Source organism: Patella vulgata, chromosome 5, assembly GCF_932274485.2.
Source record: "Patella vulgata chromosome 5, xgPatVulg1.2, whole genome shotgun sequence".
NCBI lineage: Eukaryota > Metazoa > Mollusca > Gastropoda > Patellidae > Patella > Patella vulgata.
In genome coordinates this window covers 43,186,598-43,199,440 of record NC_065883.2, presented here as the reverse complement: position 1 = coordinate 43,199,440, position 12,843 = coordinate 43,186,598, and the positions used below count along the sequence as shown (strand labels likewise).

General features: G+C 35.0%; 1 protein-coding gene across 6 annotated transcripts in view; it reads right to left on the bottom strand.

Moving 5' to 3' along the window:
• Window positions 1-12,843, bottom strand: part of LOC126820263 (endoplasmic reticulum lectin 1) — a 190,478-nt gene that overhangs the window by 66,025 nt on the left and 111,610 nt on the right. For 4 of the 6 annotated variants that reach the window (XM_050548109.2, XM_050548110.2, XM_050548112.2 and 1 more), the window contains exon 8: window positions 2,537-2,654. The exons of the other annotated variants lie outside the window; for them this stretch is intronic. In XM_050548109.2, the coding sequence (XP_050404066.1) occupies window positions 2,537-2,654 (118 nt within the window). The remainder of the gene's footprint in view (window positions 1-2,536; window positions 2,655-12,843) is intronic. 6 annotated transcript variants of the gene reach the window in all.

The following is a 12,843-nucleotide window of genomic DNA, read 5'->3' as shown; positions in this document are numbered from 1 at the left end:
CACATCAATACCTTGACTTAATTCGATAATGAGCATTTTCTGGCCAGGGTAAGAAGAGCTATAAAAGCAATCTGATTGGCCGAGACTTTGGAACACTATAACTCTCCTTCTAATTGAGGTATAATGTTCAAACTTGGTGTAGGTGTTCATTGGGTGAATACCTTGATGGAGTTCGAAGACAAACATTGTCTGCTTATGGTAAGCAGAGATAAGCAATCTGATTGGTTGATGCTTTGGAGCATGATAACTTTGTTTTTAATTAAGTAAGAGTATAGATTCATTATATCATTACCTTAACTAAGTTCGATGATGAGAATTTTCTGGTGTATAATTTTATTACATCAATAATACCTTGACTAAGTTCGATAATGAGCATTTTCTGCTCAGGGTTAGCAGAGCAATAAGCAATTTGATTGGTCAAGACTTTGGAACACAATAATTAGTTTAGTTCTAATTAAATTCTATTTAGTTCTGTTTAACCTAAGCAGAAAATGACCATCCTCGAACTCCGTTAAGGCATTGACCTAATAAACACCTACACCAAGTTTAAACATTCTAGCTCAATTAGAAAGAGAGTTATTGCGTCCCAAAAAGTGTGACGGACAGACAGACCCATTTTAATAGTCATCTGCTTTCTTTGAAAGACGGGGGACAATAAACACCTACACAAAGTTTGAAGTTCTAGCTCAATTAGGAGAGATATTGTGTCAAAAAAGCTCATCTTCGAACTCCATCAAGGCACTGACCTAATAAACACCTACACCAAGTTTGAAGTGAAATGGAATGGGGTTTAACGCTCTACTTCGAACTGGGCTAATGAAGACGGGCATACCAAAGATGGATTTTGGCATTGCGAATTGAACAGAAGCAAGCAGTTATCTAACTACGTTTTCTACCCCTTGGGAATGCTATCGCTGGAAATGTATGCCTTTTGGCATATCCCCTGCCTTGGAAGGACTCTCTGAGGTAAATGAAATGAAATGAAATGGGGTTTAATGTACTGCTGTTCTGCTGGGCTAATGAAGACGGGCATATGCCATAAAGTGTGCTACGAGGGAAATTTTGCCCGGACAGCGGCACTACGGCCTACTCTTCTATCGAATTCCAGCTTTCAAGGGATCTGTTCGGTGCACGCCAATGTGTACACAGGACCTCGGTTTTCCGTTCCATCCGAAGGACTTAAGCTGTCCTTGTCAGGCCCTCCATCCTGCATCACTGACAAAGGGAAAGCACACCGGAAAATATGGATGAATTTTCTCGGTCAATGTAAAGGTCGAACACCCTACACAAAATTTGAACATTCTAGCTCAATTAGAAGGAGAGTTATTGTGTCCCAAAAGTGTGACGGACAGACAGACAGACCCATTTTAATAGTCCCCTGCTTTCCTCAAAAGGCAGGGGACAATAACTATTTAACAAGGTAGAATAGAGTTAGAATTGCTGGGGAGAAGTATTTGGATTGGATTAAACAATAGCAAAAGTCAGAACAAGGTCCGTTGACTTTGCCGTACGACCACAAGTGCTATTAATAGTATTATTTTTTAGCAGTCGACATCGTAGGGCGACAGTTACATTCTAAAATTCTCAAATATCAAATACAAAAGGACAACTTTTGTTATAAAGAGGAATATAATGGGACACAACTCTATGTAATGGTGGACATCTCTGAATAACATATCGTTCAATTCGAACTGTTTAACCGCCCAATTCTAACCGTTTACGGTTATCCGACTAGCCGTAGGAGCACTAGTGGATGTATTATGCCATCGCCCCTGTCTGTCTGTCCACAATTTGTTTGTGGACACTCTACAGGTCACAATTTTTATCCAATTTTGAAGAAACTTGATATGTAGTTCTTTCTCCCAAAGATCTCGGTTCCTTTCGATATTGGCATGTATCAGACCATAACCTGATGGATTATGGCCCCTGATTGTATGAACAATCACATTTTTAACTTGTGGGCACTTTAGAGGTCACAATTTTTATACGATGTTGATGAAACTTAAAATATATGTTTATATCTCAAAGATCTGGGTTCCTTTCGATACTTGCACGTATCGGACTCTCAATCCTGGATTATGGCCTCTGATGGTACGAAAAATCTTTTTTTATTAGCTTGTAGATTCTTGTTCTCTGTCCATTTCTTCCAAAATGTGGGCATATCTTGCATGGCAATCAAATAATCACCGCTTGGATTAATCATTAAAAGTAAATATATATCATTGGCAATTATCAATCAACTAATCAATAATCCAAGACAACTGATTAGTAATACTATTACTCATTGACGCGATCCAGATTATTGATTAATTTAAAGTATGCCGCCACACGATTCACACTCAATGGTCAATCCAGGATAAATACGATTAGAATTTTAAGTTTTTATTCTGCCTGTTCTCAAAAAGAATTGCCAGTACAGAAAAATGTTATTGCCAAAATTATCGGCAAAATCAAATTTAAATCGCCACTCTCATATTTTCATCACAAATTGCAACTTTGGCAACCGATAGCGTGGGCCCTGGCTATGACTACCAACCGTAGTATGATGTCTTATTGTTGTACTTGCGGATTCGAAATTTGAAACTGCCTTTGGTTCGTCAGAAGAAGCTTCTATGGCATGACACTGAATCTGATTTACAGGAGGGTTCTTGGGTCTGCAAAAGGAATTTTATTTTAAAAGATTATTGAAATCTACATGTATTATCATCAGATATTATACTTTTAAAGTCTCGGATCATCGTTTGAGTGTCATTTGAGTGATATAGAAATCCCTTGCCAACTACAATCTGTCAAAATATGACAATCTGTAAAAGGAATGTCAGTCTAAATATGATTCAATTCCGTTCAGAATTTACAAAGATATGATGAATTGGAAATTGTCGACCTATGGCATACACTGCAGACAATATAAATGGGATATGGTCAGAAGAGGTTGGTGCCACACATAACCTTTGTTAAATTCTTATGGTGGGCCTCTTTTAACTGATTGAATCCAAGCCAAGAGATTATTTACCACTGATTTATTAGGCTTTCAGACTTTTGTCTGAAAGACTATTGTTTTTAGTAAATTTATTATTATTAGGCTTTCAGACTGAAAGACTATTGTTTTTACTAAAATTATTATTATTAGGCTTTCAAACTTTCCTCTGAAAGCCTATTGAGATTACTAAAATTATTAGGATTTCACACTGCGTAGCTTGTGTGAAACACTATTGTTTTTGTTAAGATTATTCTTCTTATTATTATTAGGCTTTCAGACTTTCGTCTGAAAGCCTATTGAGATTATTAAAATTATTATTAGGCTTTCAGACTTTTGTCTGAAAGCCTATTGAGATTACTAAATTTTTTTTTTTTTTTTTTTTTTGCCGGAGCCTATTTCTCAGTGCCTGTAACAGATACCGATATGGGACCTAATTTTCTATTGAGAAACCATGTGGTGGCTACTTGATAAACTATTTTTGAAACTTCTGCGCAGACCGGAAGTGGCCGAATTTCGTGCGGTGCATAAAAATTAAAAAACGGCCGTAGTTTCGTCAATTCTGTACCTATTTTCATACAAATGACATTTTCAGAAACCCTGAGTCTTTTCCGGGACGATAGCAGTTGAAAATTTCAAAATTTCGAAACTTCGTCGCTGACTTCTAGCGTTCGAAAAATGAAAAATATTGTTTAAGAGACAATTTTTGTTATTTGCAAAATTTTCAAATTTGACCTACATTTTTGGATACCTGAAGACCATCCGATTCTAGAAATATCAGTTTCATTCCGAGTTATCGCCCTTTATTTTTCGATTTTTTTCGAATTTTGGGCCCATTTCCCAATCCTTATATTTTTTGGAAAGGATAAATCGATATTTCTGAAAGTCCTGGAACATAAAGCTATATAGTCAAACCGCTTGATAGTGCAATTTCAAAAACGGTCCGGAAACCAGAAGTTGTGGAAATAATGTCCGATATTTCGAAAAAACGCAAAAAATTGATGTTTTGGGGGAAAAACTCGATTTCTGTGTCCAATATCAATGGATTAAACAAATTAAGCTTTCGTTGAGTGGCCCGGGGAATGGACTGTCTTATGATGCCCAATTTATACAGATAGTATGACTAAGCAGCAAAATATGACATGCTGAAAATCAAGTATTTTCTGATTTGGAGCGTTTTTGGACGCCTGTATCTCGAAAACTGCTCAAAGGATTTTTCTTAAACTTTCCCTATCGAGAGTCCCTCCGGTAGTCTTGTACATGAATCCATCCAATAAGACATTGAAATGTCTGGAATAGGTAAAATAACGTACTGAAAATCGAAAAAAGTTGAAAAATCGTGAAATTTTGGAAAATGCTCTATTACTTTATTATTTAAACAAATTTTTACAAAAAAGTTACACATTCAGATAGCTGACGACCTAATTACGATTCTAACGATGTATAATATGTATTGAAATATTTAAATTTAATTTTCGATATATTGACATTTTTGCATTTTTGGCACTATTGAACATAGGATTTCCAAGGGGCATTTTATCTGATCAGACAATGTAATATATCATTACATAGCTCTGTGGCTATTTGATAAGCCAATCCAGTTATCAAAACTATCTCGACAATAATCTCCATACCGGACGTATTCAAAAAATGAAGAAAATTAGCGTTCTTGCGATTTCTCCATCAGATCTTAGCGGACCAAAAGAACTAATGATACGATTTAGATGGCTAGAAAATAAATTATGGTACGCCGAAAATGTAGTATTTTCCGTTTTGGAGCATTTTGAGAGGCCTTTTTCTCAAACACAACAAGTTTTTCTTAAACTTTTTTACTCAGAGTCCTATGGGTGAGCTATGGCATGAGTCCAAAAATAAAAGCATTGAAATAACATAAGTTGTCCAAAAAGAGCCTCAATCTTGGAAAAAAGTTGAAAAATCCTTAGATTACCGAAAATGTTCTTCTAATCTTCTTTCTTTGGAAAACAGCTGAATGGATTATTCTGAAACTTCTTGTACAGAAGGTAAGGTAACCAAACAACTTGTTAAAGCTATCCCGACAATGATCCAAAATCCGAAAGTAGTCGAAAAAATTTCCGATATTTTGAGAAAAAAACGTAAAAAGTAAAAAAAATGGTTATCTTGCGAAAAAAGTGATTACTACGCCAGATTTCCCCGAATCAAAACAACTAAAGTGTCATTGGATAGTTCGAACAATAGACAATCTTGTGACATCTAAATGGTAAAAATTCGCAAGTTAGGCAGTGTATAATGGAACGCTGAAAATCTATTATTTTCCTTTTTGGAGCATATTCAGACGCTTTTATTTCGAAAACTTCTCTTATTTCCTTTCTTAAACTTCTTTCACTTAGAGTCCTAATGGTGGTCTATGTTGTGAATCCAAATTTAAAAGCCTCAATATAGTATAAATGGTCCAAAAAGGCCACACTCTTTGAAAAAAGTCGAAAAATCGTTATATCTATAAATCTGCTTCTAATGGTATAAGGGAGGTAAAACTGTCCAATGGATCTTTCTGAAACTTCTGGTACAGGAAGTTAAGTTCCCATACCACTTGTTAAATCTATCCCGATAATGATCCGTAAACAGGAAGTAGTCAAAAAAATATTCGATATGTTAAAAAAAAAAATCGGTGCTCTTGCAACAATCTAGATTTCACCGTCGGGTGTGATCGGATCAAAACATCTAAAGTATCGTTTGGTAGCTCGATAAATGGGCTATTGTGTGACACACTTCCTGTCTGATTCCCGAAAGCCGGTTCAGTGCTGCTTGCAGGTCTAGTTATTAGGCTTTCAGACTTTGTCTGAAAGACTATTGTTTTTACTAAAATTATTATTATTGCGATTACTAAAATTATTATTAGGGTTTCACACTGCGAAGCTTTTGTGAAACACTATTGTTTTTGTTAAGATTATTAAGCTTTTAATTCATATTTCATATTGTTTCTGTTAAGGTTATTATTATTATTAGGCTTTCAGACTTTGCCTGAAAGACTATTGTTTTTACAAAAATTATTATTAGGCTTTCAGACTTTGTCTGAAAGACTATTGTTTTTACTAAAATTATTATTAGGCTTTCAGACTTTGTCTGAAAGACTATTGTTTTTACTAAAATTATTATTAGGCTTTCAGACTTTCGTCTGAAAGCCTATTGTGATTACTAAAATTATTATTATTTAGGCTTTCAGACTTTTGTCTGAAAGCCTATTGTGATTACTAAAATTATTATTATTTATTAGGCTTTCAGACTTTGAAAGACTATTGTTTTTACTAAAATTATTAAGCTTTCATATTACATATGAAAGCTTATTGTTTCTGTTAAGATTATTATTGTTATTTTTTTTTTGTGTTTTGTCCACAAATCGGATTTCTCAGAATCTAGCCATAGGATCGTTCTGAAACTTTTACCTATCCCCCCAAAAATGGGTGGTGGCTGTTGATTAAATATATTTTCAAAACGTTTTACGAATCCGAAATCACCGAATTTTACGAAGGAATGCATTTGACCTACAATGCTGTAACTTTGTGACTATTTGACCTATTTTACCAATTCTTTTTTCTTTGAGTATCTTGAAACATTTACTTCAAATCTGAAATTTCGGATTTTGGCATTTCGAAAATTCGTCGCTGTCATTTCGAACCGGAAGTTATTACCAATTTGACAACTTCTTTAATAGTTGTGCGATTTTCGTGAAATTTAGAATGTTAGTAGATCTTGCCAATGCGACTTCAATGATGTCCTTGGAAATTTTCTAAATTATCTCCCCTTGGTGAAATTAAGGATCAAAGTTTTCAAAAAAATCGTCGAAATATAGGTCAGAATGACCTAAAAAAAAAATTCGATACTAGACAAGTAATTACTGATTCGTACACAAAATATGGAGTTTGTCGATCGAACCGGAAGTGCCACCATCTTTAAACGTGAAAAATCAAAAAGGCTTTTTTGCTATTTTACTTACAGACTCGGGCGTCATATTTTCGGAATCCTGGAAGGAATGTCTAAAAATCTATCGGATCAGAATTTTGATTTCGGTCACGTGATGGTCACCATTTTGAATTGAAAATGAAAAATAGAAGCAATTTGAAGGGCCGGGACTTTGGAACACAAGAACTCTCCTTCTAATTAAGCTAGAATGTTCAAACTTGGTGTAGGCGTTCACTAGGTCAATGTCATGATTGAGTTCAAAGATGAGCATTTTTTGCCTAGGGTAAGCAGAGATAAGCAAGCTGATTTGTTGATTCTTTAGGGCACGATGACATTGGTTATAATGAATGGAGGGCGATGAAACTCTTGTCAATCGAGAGGCTAATAGCTGGCCTGTTGTGTGAAATCATTGTATCATTTTTTGAAAATGTCCGGGGTAGCCGAAAAAAGGAGATCGAAATCCAAAAAGTCGTATTTTTACGATTTGGGGCACTTTTAGAGGTCGTGTAAAGTAAAATAAAGCATGCATATACATATATAGATGGCCAGCAAAGTTGTCTTGTACAGAGAGAGAGAGAGAGAAATGGGGTTTAACGTCCACTCAACACAAACTAGGTCATTTTGGGACTAACATACGGTTTCAATTTTATTTCAATAATTCGCTTGCGCGTATGGGTCTTTAGCAGTGAGAGGAAACCGGAGTTCCCGGAGGAAACCCACGAGGTTGAGAAGACGCCTCTATCTCCATGCCACATACGCTCACACCTGGGATCAAAGCCACAGCCACAAGCCAGAGGTGACCGACCAGCTAGAGGTCGAAGCGCGGCACTCTAGGCCATCACAACCCCCCTTTCTTGTACAGACCTGTGCATGTGTAGTCAATGTGAAAATGAAAAAAAAACTGTTAAAGAGACCGAATTTGATGTTAATACATTTAGTGACAGTGATGATGATAATGAAGATTAACTTTGATGACATTTGATGTGCAGAGTAACTGTTTAATTTTGATTTTCAATGATTGTTTCACTTTAATAAATAATTTCACAACTGTTCATCCTGTTTTCTAACCTTTCCCTTCATTCCAGCCCAGATACACAATTATTTTTTTTTAACTTATATCTACATGTATGTTTGTAATTTGACCATTAATCATATCCGAAATAGTAGTTCACAGCTACATGTACAGTTGTAAAAATACTGTAGTGGCTAATTGAAAGGGAACATGTATGTGGGTTTAGAATGTTTATCTTAGTGGAAAAAAATCATGTGGTTCAATGCTTATAAAGTGCTACTGATCTCCATTATTTCAAAAGCATATCACTCAACTACTGTCAAACATATCCCCTGGCTAGAATATGCTACAAATCGACTCTAGCATGTTCTATACAAGCGATAATTTCTGAGCAAACATCCAACAACCAACCCTAACAGGCCTTTGAGATCCAACAAACAAAATAATTATTGGGCTTGTTTGCCCACACCTGGTCTTATGATTCATACAAGACCTGATAGTCTATCAATTACAGGCATTTGACAGAAAGGGAGATAATTCTTTTTTACCGTTAATGGATTTCCACAATTCTTTATTCACCCATGACATTTGTGTTTTGAGCATTTTTATTTACATCAAAATCTGTCCAATAAACTGTTCATTGCCAAGGATGAAGGCATGAGGTGTTTTACCAACTATTTAATTTTATGTCAACTTCAGAATTGTTAGTACACAAATAGCATTTATTTGACAATTTTGACGAATTTCATCTGGCCCTAAATCAATAAATTGCAAACATTTTGCTTGGAACTCCCAGATTTTGTCTTCCTTGCATCATAAGCTTTCCAAAAATGTATAGTTTTTCTTTTATGGAAGACCGTGTAGCGGAGTTGTGTTTCTAAGCTAGCTAGAAATTTTGGCTGCAGGCCTACACCTCCCAAGCTAAATTTCCCTCATGTCATCCTGTATAGCAAAGGCATATGCCTGTCTTAATTAACCCAGTACTAAACACAATTTACTTGTTTAATTTTTCCAGCATTTTTCAGGATAGCTGATGGGATGCGGGTCAAGTTATGCCACTTGTCTATTTAATTATTTACCAGTGAAAAATCGAATTAACTTCACCAAATTTTTACTCATTATAATGATTTTTTTTTTCTGTTCATATTATTTCTATGACATGTGACAGTGACTGTGAATATGAAAGCTTTAATATCTGCTTAGCAGATCTAGTTATTATTATTATTATTTTCCGCTGCAGCCTATTTCTCCATGATCGGAAACAGATATCGATCTGGAACCAAATTTTCTACTGGGAAACCATGTGGTGGTTACTCTTTAAAACAATTTTGAAACTTCTGCGCAGACCGGAAGTGGACGAATTTCGTGCGGTGCATAAAAATTAAAAAACGGCCATAGCTTCGTCAATTCTGTACCTATTTTCATACAAATGACATTTTCAGAAACCCTGAGTCTTTTCTCGGACGATAGCAGTTGAAAATTTTGAAATTTCGAAACTTCGTCGCTGACTTCTAGCGTTCGAAAAATAAAAATTTTTGTTTAAAACACAATTTTTGTTATTTTTCAAAATTTTCAAATTTGACCTACATTTTTGGATACCTGAAGACCATCCGACACCAGAAATATAAGTTTCATTCCGAGTTATCGCCCTTTATTTTTCGATTTTTTTCGAATTTTCTGCCCATTTCCCAACCCTTATATTTTTGGAAAAGGATAAATTGATATTTCTGAAAGTCCTGGAACATAAAGCTATATAGTCAGACCGCTGCATAAAGCAATTTCAAAAACGATCCGGAAACCAGAAGTAGTCGAAATAATGATAGATATTTCGAAAAAAATGCAAAAAATGGGTGTTTTGGGGAAAAACTTGATTTCTCCGTCCAGTATCAATGGATTAAACGAATTAAACTTTCGTTGAGTGGCCCGAGGAATGGACTGTCGAATGATGCCCAATTTATACGGATACTGTTACCAAGCAGCAAAATATGACAAGCAGAAAATCAAGTATTTTCTGATTTGGAGCGTTTTTGGACGCCTGTATCTCGAAATCTTAACCGCAACTTTTTTTTAACTTTCTCTATCGAGAGTCCATTCGATAGTCTTGTGAATTATGCCATCCAATAAGACTTTGAAATGTATGGAATACGATAAAAAAGGGACCGAAAATCGAAAAAAGTCGAAAAATCGTGAAATTTTGCAAAATGCTCTATTACTTTATTATTTAAACAAATTTTTACAAAAAGATTACAGATTCGGATAGCTGACCTAATTACGATTCTAACGATGTATAATATGTATTGAGTTATTGAAATTTAATTTTCGATATTTTGACATTTTTGCATTTTTGGCACCTTTGAACATAGGATTTCTCAGGGTCATTTTATCTATTCAGATAATGTAATATATCATTACAGAGCCCTGCCGCTATTTAATTGCCCAAACTGGTTATCAAAACTATTCCGACAATAATCTCCATACCGGAAGTATTCAAAAAATGTAAAAAAAAAGGTTAAAAAATTGTCGCTCTTGCGAAAAGCTGGATTTCTCGGTCAGATATTACAGGACCAAAAGAAGTAAAGTGTCTTTGGATAGCCCCATTAATGGACTATTATATGGCATCTCAATGGTACGATTTCGATGGTTAGAAAATAAATTGTGGTACGCCGAAAATCTAGTATTTTCCGTTTTTGAAGCCTTTTTAGACGTCTTTTTCTCGAAAACTACAACTCCGATTTTTCTGAAACTTTTTTAACGCAGAGTCCTATCGGTAGTCTGTGGCGTGAATCCAAAAGGAAAAGGTTTGAAATAATATAAGGGGTCCAAAAATTGCCTCAATATTTGAAAAAAGTTGAAAAATCGTTAAATTATTGAAAATGTTCTTTTATTTACTTTTTGTTACAAAAAACTACCGAATAGATGTTTCTGACACTTCTGTGACAGAAAGTTAAGTATCTAAACAAATTGTTAAAACTATCTCGACAATGATCCAAAAACCGGAAGTAGTCGAAAAAATATCCGATATTTTTGAAAAAAAACCGTAAAAAGTAAAAGAAGTGGTGATCTTGTGAAAAAGTGATTACTATGCCAGATTTCACCGAATCAAAACAACTAAAGTATCATTGTATATCCTGATCAATGGACGATTTTATGACATCTAAATGGTAAAAATTTGCTGGTTAGGCAATACATTATGGGACGCTGAAAATCTTGTATTTTCCTTTTAGGAGCCTATTCAGACGCTTTTATTTCGAAAACTACTCTAAATTCATTTCATAAACTTCTGTTACTTGGAGTCCTTGGGTGGTCTAGCCTCAATATATACTTATGTCCAAAAGAAAGTATACGCTGTGCATTTCATACTGCATCAACCAAAGTCGTTTTTCCATTCTATATGGATTTGGGTACAATTTCAATTCGTTTCACCTTTTATTTTGCAAAAATCGCGATTTCTCAGCCGGGTGTCATTGAATCAAAACAACTAAAGTATCGTTTGGTAGCTCAATTAATGGGCTAATGTATGACACGCTTCCTGTCTGATTCCTGAAAGCCGGTTCAGTGCTGCTTGCAGGTCAAGTTATTATTAGGCTTTCTGAAAGACTATTGTTTTTACTAAAATTATTATTATCATTTTTTCCCGCTGCAGCCTATTTCTCCATGATCGGAAACAGATATCGATCTGGAACCAAATTTTCTATTGGGAAACCATGTGGTGGCTACTCCTTAAAACAATTTTGAAACTTCTGCGCAGACCGGAAGTGGCCGAATTTCGTGAGGTGCATAAAAATTAAAAAACGGCCGTAGCTTCGTCAATTATGTACCTATTTTCATACAAATGACATTTTCAGAAACCCTGAGTCTTTTCTCGGATGATAGCAGTTGAAAATTTCGAAATTTCGAGACTTCGTCGCTGACTTCTAGCGTTCGAAAAATGAAATTTTTTGTTTAAAACACAATTTTTGTTATTTTTCAAAATTTTCAAATTTGACCTACATTTTTGGATACCTGAAAACCATTCCATACCAGAAATATAAGTTTCATTCCGAGTTATCGCCCTTATTTTTCGATTTTTTTCGAATTTTCTGCCCATTTCCCAACGCTTATATTTTTGGGAAAGGATAAATCGATAGTTCTGAAATTCCTGGAACATAAAGCTATATAGTCAGATCGCTGCATAAAGCAATTTCAAAAACGATCCGGAAACCGGAAGTAGTCGAAATAATGATATATATTTCGAAAAAAATGCAAAAAATGGGTGTTTTGGGGAAAAACTTGATTTCTCCGTCCAGTATTAATGGATTAAACGAATTAAGCTTTCGTTAAGTGGCCCGAGGAATGGACTGTCGTATGATGCCCAATTTATACGAATACTGTGACCAAGCAGCAAAATATGACAAGCTGAAAATCAAGTATTTTCTGATTTGGAGCGTTTTTGGACGCCTGTATCTCGAAATCTTAACCGCAACTTTTTTTTTAACTTTCTTTATCGAGAGTCCATTCGATAGTCTTGTGAATTATGCCATCCAATAAGACTTTGAAATGTCTGGAATACAATAAAAAAGGGACTGAAAATCGAAAAAAGTCGAAAAATCGTGAAATTTTGCAAAATGCTCTATTACTTTGAACATAGGATTTCTCAGGGTCATTTTATCTGATCAGATAATGTAATATATCATTACAGAGCCCTGCCGCTATTTAATTGCCAAAACTGGTTATTAAAATTATTCCGACGATAATCTCCATACCGGAAGTATTCAAAAAATGAAAAAAAAAGGATAAAAAATTGTCGCTCTTGCGAAAAGCTGGACTTCTCGGTGAGATATTACTGGATCAAAAGAAGTAAAGTGTCTTTGGATAGCCCCATTAATGGACTATTATATGGCATCTCAATGGTACGATTTCGATGGTTAGAAAATAA